The sequence below is a fragment of the Stylophora pistillata genome, chromosome 8 (assembly GCF_964205215.1).
Source record: "Stylophora pistillata chromosome 8, jaStyPist1.2, whole genome shotgun sequence".
NCBI lineage: Eukaryota > Metazoa > Cnidaria > Anthozoa > Scleractinia > Pocilloporidae > Stylophora > Stylophora pistillata.
Window position 1 is genome coordinate 20,522,309 of NC_142526.1, and position 21,711 is coordinate 20,544,019.

Sequence of the window (21,711 nt, forward strand, 5' to 3'; positions counted from 1 at the left end):
CAATTTAAAAACGAAATTTTCTATGAATTGAAGAGTTTTTAACAATTTTCAGTATTTGCTTTTTTTATTGCAATAGCTTTATGTTGGTATTAAATTCACGAAGTTTGATATGATTTGAAGAGTGAGTTTCAACAGCTTTTAGAAGTTGCAGTTTTATTCTAACAGCTTTATGTTGGTACAAAAAATATCCATACGAATGTGAAGTTTTAATTTCAATTTCTTTACACAACTGAGCTTTTGTAGGAAGGCAACCTGACATAATTTAATCACTTCATAGCATTCTCGCGTTTCTGTCCTTGAGTCGAACCAGCTGATATCGTATACAATAACAAGATTTAATAAAAACCTCAAGTTTTAATCTAACAGCTTTACGCATCTGTGCCCCTGAGGAGCGGCCATTTTGATTTGTTTGAACAGAGATTCAACTCAAAGCGTATGTAAGGCATAAAAGTGTACAACAAGACTAGAAGGTCTGCTCGAAGAAGAATTCGAAGTCGACAACATGTGGTCGCTGCCGTTCCTTGCCACAATCCTGGCACTAGGAGTCGTCCAAGCAGAGGACGATGAATCATTTGCGTTGGTAGGAAAATGTACTTATAATGAAGAGCAATTATTGAGAATCGCACTATCTCTGAAAAAGCTACTGTAATTACCGGTTACAAAGAAACTATTAGTCAACTAGAAGAAGGATAATAAACCCAACAGCTCATTTTCAGCATTTAGCAAACGACATCAATAATAATCCGCGAAGTTAGAGTTTGTTCAATATCGCCGATGACGACAAAATTCCGAGTCTTAAAAATGAATTATCTAGGTTGAATGAAAAAGGTTTGCATACATTGAAAAATTTTTCGCAGCTTTTTCTGTAGTTTGCCGGCATCGTTCTAGGAATTGCGTTTTTTTATTTCGGAAAATCAACCCTTTTTTTCTGTTCCAAACAGGAGATACCATAATCATTTTTGGGCGCAGAAGGTAAATGAAATGTGATGATTAAGGCTGTGGTCTGAAGGGAGTTAAGTGCTGCAGCAAGATTAAGATATAACTGATTCAAAAAGAGCATAAAAAACCTTCCAATTTTTTATTGGCTGTTCACGGTCTTTTCTCACCAGATCTTTCTCCTGAAAGTCAAAGTTTGTTCTGTTTTCCTGTTTCCGCTGTGTTTGATGTACTCATCTAATCAGCGACTTTGTCTATTATGGAAATCATAATAAAAACAATAATTGAATCAAAAATTTCCTTTACGTTTGAGTTAAGTTATACAAAAGAAAGTAATGGGACTAATCAAGAACAAAGCATTAGATTTTCGCCGTTATTTTTCTTTAATTCACTTTTCTCTTTGAGCCTTTTTTTGCTGAATTTATACAATATCTCAATTGTATCGTTTTTTCATGGCTTTTTCTAAATGCTCTGCTTATTGGCTTGGCTTTGCTCTGCTGATTGGCTTATTTGCCTAATTTTGTAAATTTTGGTAGCGCAGTGAAATTACATGCATTTAGGATGACGGACAAACGTTGAAATTTTGTTCTCGACTAGTACAGGATATAAAGTTTCGCCGAATGTTTTTTTCATTATTGCCATTTTATTGTTTATGCATTTAGTAGACTATTAGAATCTATTTCATTTTTTAATTTCTTCATTTTGTCGCGATCATATAGGTACTCGCATCCAAACTACTGGCATTTTGAAAGGTACGACGTCTGGAGCATCTTTAAAAATCATAAAAATTGTTAGCTTTGACCACGAGTAGTTGTATAGCTTAAACAAACGAAGGATTGATTAAATGGATTATTCATCAAACGAACTCAATAGGTCCTGAGTACTTTGCATTGATTGGCTTAAATTTTGATGTTGATCCTCCTGTTATAGTCTAGGAAAGGATAGAAAGTGCCTTCACGTTACGGAGAAATTTCTTTTTGAACCAGCCAGTCATGGTACAAGCCACCAGACAACAGTCAAAAATGGGACATTAGGGTGTTTTTAACACCAATAATACCGCAAAGCAATTCGGAAAACTCCAAAGCGTCGCAAAAAAATTACCAAATACCGCAGTACTTCAATATCGAGTCGAGACTCGATGTTATGCTGAAACCACTACTCCGTATGTTACGTTTAGAGCAAAAAAAAAAAACACGGAAACCAAAATTAAGAATTTGTAATGAACGTTCAGTCACTCTTTTTTTTTTTTCGATTTCAGCCTGTTCAGTTCCGAAAGAATAGGAAACTGGAAAAAGCTCGAAAGGCTGTGGAGGACTTAGGGGATAATTCTTGATACCGTTCAGACTGCTAAAAATCTCCGGCATCCCGCAGGTTCAGAATATAGGGCAATACTTCAATTCCAGATCAAAATTATTCAATACCAAGAGAAAACTGTCCAATACCACCAATAGACCACTTTCATAAATGGCTGCCGGATTAATGTTCTTTTGTTTGAATTTAAATTAGCCCTTCTTACCTCGTTCTCCAGTACAAAATTCAAAAGAATACATTATCTCAAGCGAGGCCAGAAGGGCTAATTTAAATTTAAACAAAAGAACATTAATCCGGCAGCCATTTATGAAAGTGGTCTATAACGCAAACTCCAATGTCCCGCTATGCAGAGTGCTTTTCGAATGAGTTTCGAAACAAAACCAAAGTTAATCCAACAGCCAATTAGAAAAAAAATCAAGGAAAAGCGAGAATTCCAATCTCGTGAAAATTGCACTAGTGAAATGCAGGCGAAAAAGTCGCGATTGGTATATGACCTACAGAAAAATAATTTCAACCCCTGAAGAGTTTTGACATTGAGCTACGAATTTCTTTAACATCGAATTAAGTCAATATGTTCATTGTTTCTCTTTTAGTTAATCTGTGGCTCATCCCCATTTTAACAAAATATATCTACTCACTAAAACAAGGGAAGCCTTTCATATAACGAGTCCGTGGAGGGTCTTCGATCAAAGATAACGAAAAAGGGCCTGGCTCGAGGTTCGAAATGAAGGCGCGAGAGCCTGTGCCTTATCAAAATATATCCTGCGGTCGGGTGCCGATTTCAACTGATCACCATCAAGTCTAAGCTGGGACCCTGGTCATTTTCATTCACCCACGTCTGTTTATAAAGCAGCCTCAATTCACATGTTTTTTCTCCTCTTTGGCGAAATTTGACTTTAGTCGCCTAAAGTTATGGCGGCTTTAGATCCCAGAGTAGGTTTAAAATTGTCGTCACCTCGGCTCTCTTAAGATCGAGCCGAAACATGAAGTGCATGTTACACAAATTTGACATATTTCACGGAACAATCAGGTTTAAATTTCTTTGATTTGCAAATGGTCGAAACAGTTATAACTGCTCAAATAATTTTCTTCCTTTTATTTCGCACATGCTAACTGTGATTTAGTTATAAATTTCCTTGATTGGTCTGCTTATTAAAGCAGAACTTTGCAACAAACACGAATTTATTACCTTCCTCTCATTTACCAAAAATACGCCGAGGATCGGTCAAACATTAAAAAATAGCCCCTCTGTAAATTGGGTACAAACACTAAAACTACCAAATGCAGCACTGTATTCTTTATTGCATTGTATCTAAAGTACTTCTACATCAAGTAACTTGAAAGACGCCGTCTCAAGGGACACTTAGCTTCGGCGTTTACACGTTACCTGCAACCAACAAAAAGCTCCTGTAATTTGCAAAGTAATCAATCTGATAAATGACTGAAAGAATAAAAAAGAAATAAAGAAAGATAGAAATAGAGAAAGAAAGAGGGAACGAATAAATGATTGAATGGAGAAATTTAATAACTGATTAATGACAGATGGGTGAAATTGCTCTTCTAAATTATGTAACTTACAATTGAAACAGGACTTGGGGCACCAGTACTTCATATTGTCGGGGTATATTTGACAATAATCAGCATCCACATAAGGTTTACATTCCATTCTGTCGTTGCAATTACCTGCATGGTTTGTTATCATACAATTCACATAAGTTACAAGTCCAAATCGAACGTGTAAATATCCCTCGTTAGAACCCACCCATTATTTTTCGCGCGATTCTATTGGCTATTTTACGTCACGTGGCTCAAAATCAACGAACAGTTATCTTGCAATAACCCCTATTTACGTCAATTTCTACCCTCCGATTATTTCAGCAGAGATAAAACAAAGCCAGCGGAAAAAAAGCCATGTCAATAGTTTCATTTTTCACCTTTCTCGTTTGCAGAAGTCCACTGGCAGTGACATCGAAAAAACTGGTCTCTAAGTTTGGCTGAGAGACTCTCCTCAAAATTTTGCATTTGCCCTCGAAGCTTGGCTTCTCTACCAAATCAGTATTAATTTTTTGGACAATATCTCAATCGGATACATTATCAGTCGATATGCCAGCAGCCTGAAGGGGTTTATCAATAAATAAGCAGCTGTTCACGAGTTATATTAACAGTTTCGATGCGTGGATGCAGTGTTGGTTGGTGAAAAGCATGTTGTGTTATCAAAAACCTTTTTCGGGCAGCTTTCGCTTACAATGTCTTTTAACATTCGTTTGATTTAGATCAGTGAATAGCCTGACCGGATGGTCATCATACTATTAAATGAAAATATTTTTGAGTACCTTAATACTTCTATAAGCACATGCAATAGATCCTAGATTTAAATACTCAATTTCAATGCATTTATAATGACTCTCAGGTTTTCGGATAATGAATTCAATCATATGATATGAACATATTAGACTTACAATGAAAACTCTGATTGGCCGAGAGCGTACAGTCAATATACAACAGAGTGTGAAGTTGACACGATAACCCAAGATCTGTAGCAGATATTAGGTTATTATGTCTAGGCTCCAAGACCCTTAAGCTTGTCCGTGTAGTGTTCTCAAACTCTTACAAACTTGGAGAGAAGTGTCGTGTCATGCAGATAATAATTGAATTTTAGTTTCGCCTGATATCATGCTCAACCTCATCCAATAATTGCTTATTAACCCGTTTTGTTCACTTACTAAACAATATGTTTTTGTAAGCACAGTCACTTACCTGAATCCGTGGGAGCAGGGTTGGGAGCAGGAGTCTGTACTCCACCGCCGCCGCCAGTGTTAGGACCTGTTTGGAAGGAAAAGGACAAGAAAGTTTTAAGACAGTGTACTTAAACCTTGACGTTTGTAGGGGACCCTGCAAATTACTCTTCTGAGTGGATATCACAAGCACGTATGCTCCTCAACAGTGAGGAAAGCTTTTACATGTATGTCGACCAACTATTGAATAGATGTTAACCCAATCACCCACCATAGTTTCTTTAGTATACAGTAGAGAACTCTTTGGAAGTAAATGGCTAACGCAGTTTCATTGAGCCATGAGATGCGACAGTGTCCATCTTTCTCACCGTACGGTCATCTCATAAATCCATGTCACGAAATAGTGTTCAAAACCAAAATCTTTTTGTACTAACCGTACAAATACTGTATGCCTGCAATGTCGTCAGAATGAAGTTGCATGTTTGGTACATAGCCTGTATAGTAGGGGTACATGATGGCACCACGGACGTTAGAGTGAGCTAGTCCCAAGGAATGACCAAACTCGTGTGTTGCCACCCATAGAAGGTTGGTACCACTTGATGTGTCGTGAGTAAAGGTTTCATCCTCATCAAAATGAGCTCGTCCGTCGGTAGGATAGTACGCATGCGCTAGAGTACCACCGGATCCGTCAAAGGGATATGGACAAGTTCGTTCTACACCAGTCCCTCCGTGACTGTAGCGTCCAAAACTAAGAGATAAAAGGAGTGTACTGTTTGTGTAAAAGTTGTTTATAAAAGAGAAACATGTCTATGATTATTGAGAGTACCCAATTTGCTCTTTGCTTTTGCCTTGGAGGCAACTGGTTGAGACAGTTTATCTTGCTATCTATTGAATGACATTAGATTTTGTTAGACATTTAAGAATAAACACTAGCGAGAAAAACACACAACGTTTCGATGACTCCATGTCATCATTCTCAAGTGAGAAGAGAATAAAAATGAATAGTTAATTTATACCGTACGAAGGTGGCAAACGTAAAAAGTTTAAAATATTTAAAATATTTAAATAAATAATTGCGCGTGTTAAGTTCATAAATGTAAACTATTAAATAAATAGTTTCGCGCGTATGGAATCCGATTGTTTGTTCAAAGAGGGCTTCATCTTCTTTATGAAAAGCATTTCATGAACGAAACAGTCCAGTTTCCCGGTGCACTTTTTAAGTACGTTGAAATGCTTGATCAGGTCGCCGATGGTTTGTAGGCCGTGGTCGTTCTTTAGATGTTTGCCGATGGCCGAATTACGGTGCTCATTAATACGTTGATGTAAATGCCGGCTGGTGTACCCGACGTACTCTGCATCACACAGATCACATTTATAATTATATACAACGCATTGTTGGCTAACTATAGGAGGTTTAGGCTCACGTACTCTGAGATCTTCACAGATTTTGCGACTCTTGAACACGGGATGAAGGGTGTGATCGATTTTGTTGCTTAGATCTGATAATTGCCTTTTCACTGCGTCAGCTGACTTTTGATCTTTAAAAGGCAAAACCACTCGGTGAACAGCATTTTCGTTGACGGATAATTGAGCTTGCACTACAGGGTTTTCCGACCTAACTGAGGTGACAAAGTGAGAGATGGTGGAATTGATGAGGTGGTCGGGATACTTGAGGTTTGTAAACATCATCTTTAGATGATCACATTCAGATTGGAAGGACTCCCATGTGGACGACAGGCGGAATGCACGATTCAACATGGTCTTAAGTAGTGATTTCTTGTACCTTTTATCGACGTGGCTCTGGTGATGAAGCAATAGGCCTGTGTTTGTTGGTTTCCGATAAACACTAGTTTCTAGTTTACAGCCTTTTTTGAGCACTTCCATACCGACAAAAGGTAACTTGTTTCCAGATGCTAGCTCCATGGTGAAGTGTATGGACGGATGGCAGTTATTTAGCGTTGATAATAAATCTTCTGCCGCTGGTACACTTGTGACAATAGCAAACGTGTCATCCACGTACCTTCTGTAAAATTCAGGGAGCTTGTTGTCTTGATCTAGTTTCTCTTCGATAGGACAAAGAAATGCGTTTGCCATAAGTGGGCCCAATGGAGAACCCATGGCCACACCGTCGGTCTGCTCGTAAAGATTGCCATCAAATTGGAATAGTTGATTCATAGTTGCAACTTCTAGAAGTTGAACCAGTTCAGGCTTTGTAATGCTGAGGTCGTGTGTAGTATTAAACCAGTTGTCAGCGAACGCCTTCTCAGCGATGATTTCGATCATTTCTTGAAGCGGCACATTAGTGAATAGTGACGTGACGTCATAGGATACCAGAATGTCCTTCTCGTCGATGACTAGGTTTTGAATCTCATCGGCGAAGGAGAAGGTATCTGATATTGTGTAGCGATTGCTTGACAGGGGCTTCACTTTGTCATCAAGCCACTTGGCGAGGGCATAGTTGTAAGTGCCGGTGGCAGATAGGATAGGTCTCATCGATAGATTCTCTTTGTGTGTCTTAGGGAGTCCATAAAGATGGGCAAGGCGTGAGCCAGCCTGGCAAACACAGTCGGCAATCTGCTTTGGTAAGATCTTCCGTACAACAGATGCAAGGTGCTTTTCCTTCTCCAAGAGCAGTTTAGTGCGAATGTCATCAGAGAGGAACTCGGATCAAAGCTCAAGCAGAAGGATACCTTGAAAGATGAGATCAACGCGATTTATGACGAAATACGTCTCAACTGCTCGCCGCTCCAATACATGTACATCGTAAGAACTATGGCAAACCTACGGAAGAAACACATCGAGAGTGTAATGGCCAATCATACCAACAAGATAATAAGGCTATTGAACAAGGATCATGATGTCGACAAACACATCCACAACATCTCGTCACACAAGCTCTCATTTTTCCAAAAGCTTGTTCTCTCCCGAGGTTTAAAGTTCTCCCTTCCACAACGCATATCTGCCATCGAGATCAAAGCTAGTTTTGAAAAACTCTACTGGAAACTGGAGCGGACACTTGCTGATGACAAGAAAGAGTTAACTGCCGCAACCCTCCGTTCTATTGCACTTAATTACATCGAGTGCAAATCACCGAAGCCGCCAAAACCACTTCAAAGGGCTATAAAGCAGTTGAAACGACTTGACAACATCGTCGTCACGAAGCCAGATAAAGGTACTGGTGTAGTCATCATGAACAAATCTGATTATATTAACCTGCTGAGCCAGGCATCTATCAATGATACATCGAAGTTCACACCTGTCAGCCTGCAGAGACCAAAAACGAGAGGCCGCCCAGTAAAGCATTACCACCCTCTATTGGAGAAGGAAAAGCACCTTGCATCTGTTGTACGGAAGATCTTACCAAAGCAGATTGCCGACTGTGTTTGCCAGGCTGGCTCACGCCTTGCCCATCTTTATGGACTCCCTAAGACACACAAAGAGAATCTATCGATGAGACCTATCCTATCTGCCACCGGCACTTACAACTATGCCCTCGCCAAGTGGCTTGATGACAAAGTGAAGCCCCTGTCAAGCAATCGCTACACAATATCAGATACCTTCTCCTTCGCCGATGAGATTCAAAACCTAGTCATCGACGAGAAGGACATTCTGGTATCCTATGACGTCACGTCACTATTCACTAATGTGCCGCTTCAAGAAATGATCGAAATCATCGCTGAGAAGGCGTTCGCTGACAACTGGTTTAATACTACACACGACCTCAGCATTACAAAGCCTGAACTGGTTCAACTTCTAGAAGTTGCAACTATGAATCAACTATTCCAATTTGATGGCAATCTTTACGAGCAGACCGACGGTGTGGCCATGGGTTCTCCATTGGGCCCACTTATGGCAAACGCATTTCTTTGTCCTATCGAAGAGAAACTAGATCAAGACAACAAGCTCCCTGAATTTTACAGAAGGTACGTGGATGACACGTTTGCTATTGTCACAAGTGTACCAGCGGCAGAAGATTTATTATCAACGCTAAATAACTGCCATCCGTCCATACACTTCACCATGGAGCTAGCATCTGGAAACAAGTTACCTTTTGTCGGTATGGAAGTGCTCAAGAAAGGCTGTAAACTAGAAACTAGTGTTTATCGGAAACCAACAAACACAGGCCTATTGCTTCATCACCAGAGCCACGTCGATAAAAGGTACAAGAAATCACTACTTAAGACCATGTTGAATCGTGCATTCCGCCTGTCGTCCACATGGGAGTCCTTCCAATCTGAATGTGATCATCTAAAGATGATGTTTACAAACCTCAAGTATCCCGACCACCTCATCAATTCCACCATCTCTCACTTTGTCACCTCAGTTAGGTCGGAAAACCCTGTAGTGCAAGCTCAATTATCCGTCAACGAAAATGCTGTTCACCGAGTGGTTTTGCCTTTTAAAGATCAAAAGTCAGCTGACGCAGTGAAAAGGCAATTATCAGATCTAAGCAACAAAATCGATCACACCCTTCATCCCGTGTTCAAGAGTCGCAAAATCTGTGAAGATCTCAGAGTACGTGAGCCTAAACCTCCTATAGTTAGCCAACAATGCGTTGTATATAATTATAAATGTGATCTGTGTGATGCAGAGTACGTCGGGTACACCAGCCGGCATTTACATCAACGTATTAATGAGCACCGTAATTCGGCCATCGGCAAACATCTAAAGAACGACCACGGCCTACAAACCATCGGCGACCTGACCAAGCATTTCAACGTACTTAAAAAGTGCACCGGGAAACTGGACTGTTTCGTTCATGAAATGCTTTTCATAAAGAAGATGAAGCCCTCTTTGAACAAACAATCGGATTCCATACGCGCGAAACTATTTATTTAATAGTTTACATTTATGAACTTAACACGCGCAATTATTTATTTAAATATTTTAAATATTTTAAACTTTTTACGTTTGCCACCTTCGTACGGTATAAATTAACTATTCATTTTTATTCTCTTCTCACTTGAGAATGATGACATGGAGTCATCGAAACGTTGTGTGTTTTTCTCGCTAGTGTTTATTCTTAAATGTCTATCTATTGAATGCCTATGTAAGTATCACTGCTTTTCACCTTTTTCGATGTCTTAGCATTTATTTTTATGCGAGAGTCTGTTTTCTCATGTGCGCTTGTAGTGTGTCTGCTACATAGTAATTGTATGAATGAAACATACTTAGCTAACATAAAATGAGCTTTCGCTCTGACGACGAGCTAACGCTCGAAACGTCAGCTTTTAACTGTTTACGGAGGCCAATTTACAATTTCAACTTAGTTGATAAAACCAAATTTCTAAACTTAACCTAAGGCATACAATTTTAGCTGTGGTCTGTTTGTCTCGATCATGACTCCTACTTAACGATAAAAGTGTACATCAATGCACCTTATCTTTATGTCAGCGTTCCTAGCATCGTTAACCTCGCTAAATGACAACCCGGAAACATCAGCCCAGAACTGAAATGCTCGACCAAAGATGACCGTTTGTTGATCCTAGGAGAGATGGGAAGATTGTCATACATTAAGCACAAACTTATTCATACATACAAAGAATGCACGAGTTTCGTAGGTAAAGTTAGTTGTCTGAAATTACACTTCTTTATCTAGCATTACAAAACCGTTTTAAACAGACTATGGCAAAACATGGTATGTACATACATCATTTTATGGTAATAAATTAGAGTAATTAAAGCTGGGTTTCATCTGTTATTATTTTTCTCGTTTGGTTGATAATGTGCTCGTAATTTTATATTTTTTCGTTCATTCGGCTAAGTAGACAAAAGTACTGTTACCTCATCGTGATCGTTATTGTATATATCACTTCATTAACAACTAAAATCTCATTTCTCTTACACATTTTCCCCTGAATCAAACATGAAGTTCATGAAAATAACAGAAATTACCGTCAACCTGAGAAGCTTTTGATTGTTCAACAAATTCTCCTTGTTAGTAACCATAGAAAATGCGTCTAAAATAGTTTGGAGAATATGTATACTGATTTTAGGATGTAGGGGGTTATGACTTACATTGGGCAGATCGTAGCCGTGCTGCACAAAATACGTCAAATGCTTCTTTTTCCACTCTCCATTAATAGTGTACCTTCGCACGCGTTTGCCGTCTTCAACAGGGTCCGCCATACCACATCGAGGCTTCTTCATGAGGCTAATTGTTGCTTCATCGAGCTTGCCACTCGCTGGGAGACCATAGAACTTCTGAAACCCTCGGATTGCGGTCGCCACATCGTGGTTACCACTTCGTGCGGATGAGATGTATCCATAATGGCCAAGAAATTTCTAAGATATGAAATTTATTGAAAGCAATTACATTGTATAAATGTAATTCTTACCCTTGAATGTGGAAAATGTTTGCTTTTCGACTGAGAGCAACAATAAGGGAAATATGCAGACGTTATGTAACAAATGCAAGATTTATTTCTTGTGAAGTAATTGAATGCCTATCCAATTTCTCCCCATCTTAGACGAAGTATCATACAAATACAATGTTAACCAAAAAAAATCAGAAATATTTAGACACTTAACAAAAATGATAAATTTAATTGCAAAATATGAATTTTAATTTGTGTTCATAGGGAGATTTTGTAGTTAGTAAGGTGTGCAATTCAATACTGGAACCGTTAGCGATTGTTTGATCACGGTCGACTCATGAGTGTCAATACTGTACAATCAAATTTCTTGCACGCCATTGAAACAAGAAGTAAGTAAAAATCCAGCATCCGAGGAGCTTCAGCTGTTCAAAAGGCCCCTTTCATTAAAACATCAACGTAAAGTAGGTTTTGAAATGATGATGATGATGATGATGATGATCGTTTAATTGCATACTCTCGCAGCAAAGGCTGAATTACAGTATGGGTCAGTATTACATAGATACTACATTAAAAATACGTCTTATTGATAACGAACAGTAACAAAATTATTGAGTCTGTCTTTGGTCCCCCTAATCCGATCTACTCGAGCATTGCCAGCTCGCAAATAATAACCATGATGCACCTATGTGATGCGAGGAAGGATATAACTTATAGTCCTCCTCGCCCCAGCCGTGAACCTGGAACCCAGTTCAGCTCTGCGAACCACGAGGGGTTATTAGCAGATATCTTTCAGTGATCTTCTCTCCTTGTGTTTGAGCTGGAGTATACCAGACGATTCTAGGATGAAAGTATATACGAGACTGTTCCACCCCAGGTGAAGTCCAATCTCTTGATTTGAAGCACAGCATTAGAGCAAAAAAATTTTCTTTTCATACCCAACGAAAAAGTTAGAGTCATTTTGAGGGATATTTGCCCCTTAAATCTTTAGATCGCGATTGCATGGTAATAAGCCGTTTAAACTTCGAAATAAGCTGTAAAATGACATGACATGACGTGGTACGTACTTGTAAGCCTATATTCAAACATTTTACGCTGAGTTATCGAGGATTACTTTAGGTTTCTTTTTTCGCGATCGACAAATGAGTCAATTCCTACCAACAAAATGAATCTTTATACATACATACCAAGGCAATAGTTTGGTCATCTTCGCAAGTTACAAAATAAACGAGAAAAGATAGCAGTAATGCTAAAACCAACATTGTCGTGAACACTCTTTGAGATGTTTCCAACAGAAATGAGCCTCTTGCAATGTGGTTTATGTATCTATATCGAAGGCAGATGTCTCACCAACGAGACAACAGAAACAGGCACTATCTGAAAAATGTTTTGAATTTTCAACAAAGAATCTTTTACTTTATACGACTTATAAAAACAGATTTCATAGTCTGTTGTGTCAGCTAATCAAAGAACTAAGGTTCAGAAGAACTGCTAATACAACTGTTTAAATGAATGTTTTTGTTTGGGGCTCTCCTGGGGTTCTCGTTTTCCAGGTCTTCTTCAAACCTTTCTTTAGCTTACTATTGAAATAAACGCAACACTATTGTTTATGAATATGTACTCAGTTCCTTGCTTTGCAAAATGTTCCTGCAGCTTAACTAATAACGGTGTTTACTCCGCATGAATATTTGAAAGAAAGTTACTTGATATAATAATAGAGACCATTTATCTTATTTACGTTTGCGGCGTAAGGAAAAGGGCAATTGCAAAAATTCATTTTCCTGCCATCTCTTTTCAGCTGTTTTCATTGTTTAAAGAAAATTTTTGCTCTAGTTTTGAGCACGAGATTGTATGCTAGTTTTCTACACGAAACCAAAATTAAGCAGCGTTCCATCGTTGCTTTTGCAGTAAATGGTTTGAACCCGGGGGTAACATGTGCAAGTGTAGTGTGATCATCCGGGTGAGTGTAGTCCTGAGAAGGACTGCAGTCGGTGGTGGTGACTAACGTGTCGACAAACGGTGCGGAAGTCATCATCAGAGTTAAGTGACTCTGATGATGACTTCCGCATAGGTTGTCGAAACGTCAGTCACCACCATCGACACCAGTCCTTCTCAGGACTAAACACACCCAGACGATCACACCACACTTGCCGCATTGTTGCCTTTGCTGCGTGTTGATGTAAACATGTAGCTCAAACTTATCAATTTCTGCCACGATTTATTTTTTAAGTACGTGTATGTTTATAACGATTTTCAGTAGAGAGTGTAAGTAGTTTGAGATATGGAAGACTACATTCAGTGCGCATCCTACGCACCGGGATATGTTGCCTGAAATGTGCGCAAAATTGGCCGATGATCGATGATTTGAAAAACTAAAACCAGCCGTGACTTCGTCATTTACATTTTCTCACTCTCTCGAGACATTTTATCAGTCTTTTTTTTAAGTTTTCACTTAGGTTGGTCTTCGACGAGCTTCTTTAATTTTATTGGCAGCTAAAAATCATCGTGAATTCGCCCTTACGACTTACGCCAAGGAAGATTTTTTTAGGGGGTTAATTTTATCTTGACACAACCAAAATCCTTTAAACGCCTCCACCCTCCTCCCGGCAATAAATAATGACCGGTGCAATAGAGACATTCGTTTATCGCCCACTCAACAAAGACAATACAAAGCCATCACCTTCAGTCTTGTTTTAGGGAAGGTGTTCCCTGATATGCGTTAACGCTACTCAAGGAAGTAGTACAATGTTGTAAAAAATACTCAGTTAAGGGCGGGTTGGTGATACACCTGTTTAAATGTTTTTTGTTTTTTTTTTGCTCTGGAGTGTTCCTCGGGAGTCTCATGTTCCAAGTCTTGTTTAAACTTCATGTCATCTTTCTATAGAAATGAATAAAGCGCTATTGTCTTGGATTGCGAACACAATGACGGTGAGTAACTATCTGAATAAAGATAAGGAGCTTTAGAGTGACGCCTGTGGCAAACGGCGAACAGCAACAATTAAACCTCTTTCCTCCTTTTTTCAGCTGTTCATGCATTAAAAAGAAACAACCATGAGCACGAATCTTTGTTGTTTGTTTTTGTACAGATAAGACGTGTCTGCGCCTGAAATCCCCTGAAGTTCAGACCTTTTTCCATTCATTCCTTTTGAAAAAAAGAAACATAGAAAAACGAAAACCAGAAACTCTGAGGGATACTGGTCTTTTCAACGTTTACACCAAACATCAATGGGCATTCTTCATTTACTGTTCTCCATACATTTCCTAAGGTGCTGACAAGGAGAAATTTTTTAACAATTAAGAACTTCTTTACTTAGTCGTTATCATTCCGGATCCTGTATTCTCATGACCTTGATTTGTGATTCAGGGGCAGGGCCGTAGCTAGCATGAGGTAAGACGAAGCAATTGCCTCTTCTTGATTTTGGCCTTTTCCTTTTTTTTTTTTTTTTGCACCAGTATCGCTTGGCAATAAAAAAGTGAACTTCCACACTTGCCCAAGATTGACTTTTCTAAAGAAAAGTGCCACGGAAAATGCTTGAAAGAGCATTTCTGAGCCTCTAGATTTCAAAATTTTCTGGGGGAGGCATGCCAGACCCGAAACTTGCCTCGTCTTGTTCTGAAGTCTGGCTACGGCCCTGAGGGGTGATGGGTGATGTTGTTAGAAGAAATTAGAAGCTTATCACACTTAAACTAAAGAGTCAAGAGCGAGAGGCAAGTGAAAGCACTGTAAAGACGACTGAGAGGCAACAAAAGCTCCCATGAGAGATAATGAGATTGTTACCTTGCGTGACTCTCCCTTCTTGACAAAAAGCAAAAAGGCTTATACGTAGGCAAAGCCTCAAATGTCAAAAGGATGTGACATGTGGCTTGAAGTTTCCTGTATATCATATAAATGCGTGCGAATGATGTTTTTGGCGAAAACGATGTAGCTGACTAAGAAAGAGCAGGCAATGAATATCTCCACTCATATTCCTGTAATTGTGAAAGTGAAAGATTTTCTTCTGTGACCTTTACATGTAGAACGCTAAGACAAGCCCCGTTCAGAGATAACCGAGGACTACCAAATCGTTTACGATCTCAGCCTTTATTTCTTAGTTCATTGCTAAGTTACTTTTGGCACAATGACAAAGGAAGGCTTGGAGTATCGGAAAACTTTCTGATTTCACTGCCTATGCATTTTACGGACCTGTAATGAAAGAGAGGAAAAGAATGAGAATGAGGGCAGAATATAATGATGAAATGCTTTATAAATTGCATTTACAACTCTGATTTTGTGGCATTCTTAGAACGATACTCATCGCTTGTTTATCATGGGGGGTACTACTGTATTTAATTCATTAATTGCCAAGTTGGTTAGTGATCATCTTCACCCTAATCAGGTTTCCTTATTTCTTTTTTTCTTCTTTCCTTTTTTGTTTTTTTGTTTTGTTGTTGTTGTTTTGAGGCACTAGCTTGACTGTGCAGCTACTGCTGTTAATACATTGGTTTGAATAGGTTTCTTGGAATCCAAAAGAATATAAAAATTCAGGTACATAAAGGCTAAAAAAAAATGAAAGCCCTGTTTTCCTTGTAAATGCATACAGGTGTGCTCATGAATAACACATTTAGCAAACATACTCACATTTAGAACACGATTTTGCGCACCAGTACTCCATATTGGCAGGATACGCGTCGCAATAACCAGCATCGACATACGGTTCGCAAGATGAGGCCAACCTGTCATCGCAGTTCGCTTCATTGGCGAAAAAAGGTATTAAAAAAATTTCAGTCATTACTTGATTAACAAGCATTAACCAACCTAACTAGCTCCGCTACTCCCTTGCGATACTTTAAACAGTAGTTGCTCAGTTTCGTGATGTTATCTTTAACCAAAACTAACTCTTAGCCTCCCCAGATATAACGCAGACTTTGTTTAAATCTGCCGGAAATAAAGCACATAATAGTTTCATGGTCGCATCATATGCACTCATCGTATCCACTATGCAAAATCGATGTGAATTTATCAAATACTCATTGTATAAGTATGCTTTGGATGTTAGATGATATCTCGTATCTAATAAGTGCGAATGGATGATTGTGTTTTCAAATTCTTTAAGTTTCGTCAATGCTGGGCACGCTTACCAAATTTAACGGCACAATCAAATTTTTCACATCTGAATGACCGAAAGTCGATGCTACTTCCGACCGCCAAACGCTGGAAAAATAGCCATTTAAAACATACGACGGTATATGAGCTGATAACTCGTACTGAATGAACCAATCAGAATTCTACAAATGCAATATGCGAAGCTGAGAATTTTAACAAATATCTCCATTGTTTTAATAACTTACAAGGTGGAGCAGGGGTCCGGCCGCCACCACCAGTATCAGTCCCATCGTTTGAACCTGCAAAGAACATAGGTCAGTGAAGCGTATTAGAATCTAACTACAAAACTTGCATCTTAAAGGACTATAACTTGTTTAAGCACAAGGATCATGATAGCCACCCTTCTGGAAATTTCAGTTTCAGAATAGAAAATTTTGCTAAATTAATCTTCATGACCACAATCATCATCAGCGTTATTAACATCAAGAACATCGTCATTATTACAATATTACAAATTGACATGTACATTTGGAAGCCTCGGTCATTGACAATTTTCAAATCCTCACTTAAAGACTCGTTTAATTTGGAACTAATTCCTTGCGTAATAGTTTTAGCCATAGGGGTTCATGATAACCTTGTGAGATCATTTTAACTTTTGCATGATTACCCTCATAGAAATTTTATCCAATCAATTGTAATTAGGTCAGGTATGAGTTGTAGACATACATACTTGAAATTTTCTATCTGTACACGGTAATTGGGAATTCGTTACATTTGAAAATCATTAGGATTTATTTAATGATATATATCATATTACATTTTGAAAGTAATTACCATAAACATCATCATCAATATCACACTTATCGTCATTGACATCATCATCATCGATTTCACCATTCTCGTAATTATATTTGTTACTGTTGTTATTATTGTTTAACAATTATGCGCTTTAGACTCAGTAAATATTGTTGAATAATCCAAGCTCGTTACCATTGGAAAGTAGAAAAATTCAGAATTCGACTAATTGTAATTGTAATTCTTACCGTACAGATATCGTATCCCGGCAATGTCGTCTGAATGAAGCTTCATATCTGGTACGTAGCCTGTGTAGAAGGGATACATTATCGCACCGTTGACATTTGTGTGGTCAAGGCCAAGGGAATGCCCAAACTCGTGCGTCGCCACCCACAGAAGATTAACGCCATATTCAGTGTCGTGTGTGTAGCTTTCATCCTCGTCAAAATGGGCTCTACCATCTCGAGGGTAATAAGCATGCGCCAACACACCTCCGGGGCCTCTGAACGGATAAGGGCACATATTCTCGCCAACTGTACCATTGTGGCTGTACCTTCCAAAGCTATTTCGAGAAAAATATCTCCATATTTCGTAATCCGTAGACTGAAACCTACGCTCCAGTTATGGTTAACACCTTTGATGAGTTCTTTTCCTATAAGCGTTAACGGTAAGTTTCACCTACACTGTGGTTTCATATCTTCATTACTGGGTAAACATATATCTGAAAATTAGTCCATTTTTCTCCAGATTGGAAGACATATAATTTAACATACACCGCCTGCACACTCTTATTTTGGTTGGATACTAAAGTTCTCCTTATGTATGTGGAGGTTAACCATCAGATACTGATACTGTAAGTCGCCTTCGTATCTAACTAATGTATGATCTCGTTGCCATGTTCCACCAATCACGTTGCTCCATTTTCCACCTTTAAAAGCACACACAACCCACAATTCCTCTATTCGCTCCGACGAAGGGCTAACGCTCGAAACGTCAGCTTTTGTAATCGTTACGGTGGCTAATCTACCATTTCAACTTTGTTGATATATCCAAATTATTTCGTTACTCCCACCGACGCAGCCCCAAACAGTTTCTTTCGAAACTATCAGCCTTTATTCATTATGATCAGTCAGACTCGTTTCTGGATTACCTTATTTTGATGTCAGCTTCACTGGGACTTTCAACTGCTTTGAATGATAACTTGGAAACGTCGGCCCAGTACTGCAACGCCTTTGCAAATATTTCTTTTTGTTGTTTCTGTGCCGATAAAGAATGGCGATGTCTGAGTTCTTTTTGATTCATAAATATGACAGGATGTTTTAAAACATTATTTAAGGGCTGTTGGCTTCAGGTTACTTTATTAGTCATGGAGTAATCACAAAGCATTGTAAGAACATTCACTGTTTTAAAAGTCGTGAATTCAAATAACATTTATGTTGTATTTCCTTCCAAAATATTCTGTACAAGCTATGTGTATTTCCCATTTCTGTTTGTTCTTTCCTCTTTTAATCAGTTGGTGTGTTATTTTCAGTTTGTTTTTTTTTTGTTTGTCTTTTTAGTTTTTGTACTTTTGTTGTTGTTGTTGTTGTTGTTCCCCTTGGCTGATGCCTGTTTCTTGACAGGTTAATGAACTTATAACTTATAAATATGGCCCATTAAGCTTATTACCTTCCGATGAATGTCGAAAAGCCAAACCGACCAAAATAATCACAACAGCCAATCAGAAGAAAGGAAACATGACAAGGAGCATATAAGGGACCGATGAGGATTCAAAGAGAAGAAATCGCGGGAAACGTAAACGATGTTTAGTTAACTCCCAACATCCTAACATCGGTATTCATATTCTCCATACTGTTCTCAATACATTTCCTATGGTGCTGACAACGATAATTTGTATAACAATCAAGAGCTTCTTTACTTGTTCATCATTCCCTTTAGCTTCAATCATTTACCTTTAAGTTTGATTCAGGGGTGATATTGTAAGGAGAAAATTAGGTATCTAGGAAAGCGAGAATTTTCTTGATCAATCAAAAAGGAAATTTAAGCAAATGTAACGAAATCTCGAATTACCATCTACACTAAATCGCGCTCAAAAATTTTCGTTGCGCGGTTTTGTTTCTTTCTTTCTATAACCTCATGGAAATTCCAGCCTCGCCCAGAGCAGATGTTACTTACAGCTGGTAGGTCCAGGCCAGGTTGCACGTAATACGTTAACTCAGTCTTGTGCCATTTGCTTCTGGTGACATATCTTCGCTTTCGAGATTCTTCAGTTGGATCAGGCATTCCGCAGCGCGGTTTCTTCATGAGTCTGACTGTCGAGTCATCGAGTTTACCACTGGCTGGAAGGCCAAAGTACTCCTGAAAACTTCTGATGGCGGTGGGTACATCATGGTTTCCACTTCGCGTACGTGATATGTACCCATATTGGTTGAGGTAATTCTTGAATGAGAAAGAAAATGGAATGTTTTAAGGAGCTTTTTACCTTGTTTCCGTTTCTTTCATTTTTTTCGCTTTGCCTCGATTTAGAAAAAAATTATGTAAGTGTTGCCCATTCATTAAGCGCCCCTTTTATCATAATTATGGCGCGCTAATTTGACGAGTCACGATAAACTTGAAGTAAACACTTAATGGGCACCAAAATAACTGAACACCCGATTTGCTGAATAAATGAGAAGCTGAGGAAATGAGCAGTGAAGGAATACCACAGATCGTAATCTGATTTTTACTAAGCAAACAACTTGATGTTTTATACATCTTCTTTGAAGAAATAAAATAAACGCCTTAAGCGGAGGAACTGACAAAAACACAATCTTCGTACCAAAATTTGGTTCTTAGGGAGCTCTAATAATTTATTTTATAATAGACCGTTTCAAACGTTCTTTGATACCCAAACTGTCCGGCGAGGAGTCAGAGATGAACAAGAAGAGGAACAAGAGCTGAGAGAAAATACCCCCTGTGCATGATTAGGTCCAGCATGATCTCCTGCTTACGTCTTAAAAATTCCGTTAGATTTGAAGCTTACCAAGGCCATAGTTTGATCATCTTCATCAGCAACACCAACTTGAATAAAAAAAGCTAATAGAAGCACGATAAACAACATCTCTGCAACTAAGCGCGAAAATTTTCTAAATCACTAAAAACAGTGAGCATTTCGAAAGTGCCTAGCTTATTTTATAGAGCATACTACAAAGAGAGAACCTTGAAAATGTCATAAAAATGGAGATAGAAATTAACTACAACAATAATTTTCAATAATATTTTTTAAAGCCGCACTTCAAACTACATTTCTTGTTGTATATTGCTCGTATCAAATAATTCTCTCCGACCAGCTTAACAAGCAAGAGTTCCAGCTAATGTTTACCTTAACATAAAAATAAAATGTCTGTATAAGTTCCTGTTACAGCTACTCAAATAAGTCTTTTGTGTGAGATTTGGTGAGAGATGCAACTTGGGTTCTACTTCTTTCAATGACACAAAAGCGGGTCCTTCTGTAACATCAAAAGCACTATTCGACACTCTTATTCCACGTGTATTCATGTTTCTCACTTCTTGCGTCCACCTTATTATTTTCTTTAAACAAAACTTTTATGATGCCATTTTTTAGGACATTCTCTATTGACTTTTGCAAGAAGGATTCTTTTTTACTCATTTTTGCCACTTGTTGCACGAACTCCAAAATATAAAGTGCTTGATGACCAAGCCAAAATACTAACTTTTTGCAATGATTCTTTGCCCGGGGAAAAAGGGAGGAAAGCTTCTTGCAATTGGAAGTTTCATGCCATATACGCTATGTTTAAAGAAATTTTTTGCTTGTTTCTTGTATTATCTTCGTGTACTGGTACCTGAGGCTTATCTACAATTTTGTAGTACGTGATCTTGTCAGTGCAGTTTAGATTACGTTTCATAAATCTTTTGTTTGAATTTAACTCAAAGAGTGACATATTGTAAACTGAATGAACGTCTTTTACACGTAAAACAAGGCTGATTAGTCACGAACTTGCATTTTTACATCGAATTTTTGTTTTAAAGAAAAGTGGTCGGGATTTTGTTTCAGTAAAACCAATCACCATCTCACAGGAAATACATATTTTACCGTTGACTGGCAGCCGCCTTTCTGCGGCGTGCATGGTATCTTAGCGTTTCAGCGTTCTCGCGGATATTTGTAATCGTTTGTCTATATGAAACAGATTTTACAAATAAAACAAATGTGGGGCAGAAATTATGGTAAGTACAAAGCAGATTATCTGGGGTTTTCGTTAATCTTTCTGTTTCAAAAACACTGACGAAATGATGACAACATTTTAATGAAAATTCTTTTTAAACTAAATATCAATTGTAAAGATTTATCAATGAATTTCTAATTTAATTTGTTACAATCAAAATAATATTATTAATTCTCTTAATCTCCTGCGAAATTTTAATCTCTTGTATTATTACTATATAATTGTTAATTCATTTTATTTTCATGATTTTATTTTATTCTTCCGAGTCACTCGTTTTTTTTTTTTTTGTTTTTTTTTTTTAATGCAGCATTAGA

General features: G+C 38.2%; 4 protein-coding genes and 1 long non-coding RNA gene across 5 annotated transcripts; 2 read left to right on the plus strand and 3 right to left on the minus strand.

Annotated features, from left to right (window-relative positions):
* Positions 1 to 70: 70 nt before the first annotated feature.
* LOC148725412 (uncharacterized) lies at positions 71 to 1,801 on the plus strand. The gene is made up of 2 exons (XR_015991248.1): positions 71 to 580; positions 1,656 to 1,801. It is a non-coding gene; the product is annotated as an uncharacterized LOC148725412 (long non-coding RNA).
* Positions 1,802 to 3,529: 1,728 nt separating this feature from the next.
* Positions 3,530 to 12,694, minus strand: LOC111324557 (hatching enzyme-like). Its single transcript, XM_022928154.2, has 7 exons — positions 12,484 to 12,694; positions 11,001 to 11,267; positions 10,361 to 10,467; positions 5,417 to 5,730; positions 5,005 to 5,070; positions 3,826 to 3,930; positions 3,530 to 3,634 (listed from the first exon to the last, which is right to left on the minus strand). Exons 1-7 carry the CDS (start codon positions 12,556 to 12,558, stop codon positions 3,624 to 3,626), a joined length of 945 nt encoding a protein of 314 aa, XP_022783889.2. The 5' UTR covers positions 12,559 to 12,694; the 3' UTR covers positions 3,530 to 3,623.
* Positions 5,856 to 7,614, minus strand: LOC148725413 (uncharacterized). The gene has a single exon (XM_088731900.1). It carries the CDS (start codon positions 7,473 to 7,475, stop codon positions 6,087 to 6,089), a length of 1,389 nt encoding a protein of 462 aa, XP_088588026.1. The 5' UTR covers positions 7,476 to 7,614; the 3' UTR covers positions 5,856 to 6,086.
* LOC148725414 (uncharacterized) lies at positions 7,629 to 10,336 on the plus strand. The gene has a single exon (XM_088731898.1). The coding sequence runs from the start codon at positions 7,737 to 7,739 to the stop codon at positions 9,819 to 9,821; it is 2,085 nt and encodes a 694-aa protein (XP_088588024.1). The 5' UTR covers positions 7,629 to 7,736; the 3' UTR covers positions 9,822 to 10,336.
* Positions 12,695 to 15,358: 2,664 nt separating the features above from the next.
* LOC111324553 (matrilysin) lies at positions 15,359 to 20,354 on the minus strand. The gene is made up of 7 exons (XM_022928151.2): positions 20,197 to 20,354; positions 19,350 to 19,613; positions 18,325 to 18,431; positions 17,423 to 17,736; positions 16,625 to 16,678; positions 15,915 to 16,025; positions 15,359 to 15,479 (listed from the first exon to the last, which is right to left on the minus strand). The coding sequence occupies exons 1-7, from the start codon at positions 20,272 to 20,274 to the stop codon at positions 15,472 to 15,474; spliced, it is 936 nt and encodes a 311-aa protein (XP_022783886.2). The 5' UTR covers positions 20,275 to 20,354; the 3' UTR covers positions 15,359 to 15,471.
* Positions 20,355 to 21,711: the final 1,357 nt, after the last annotated feature.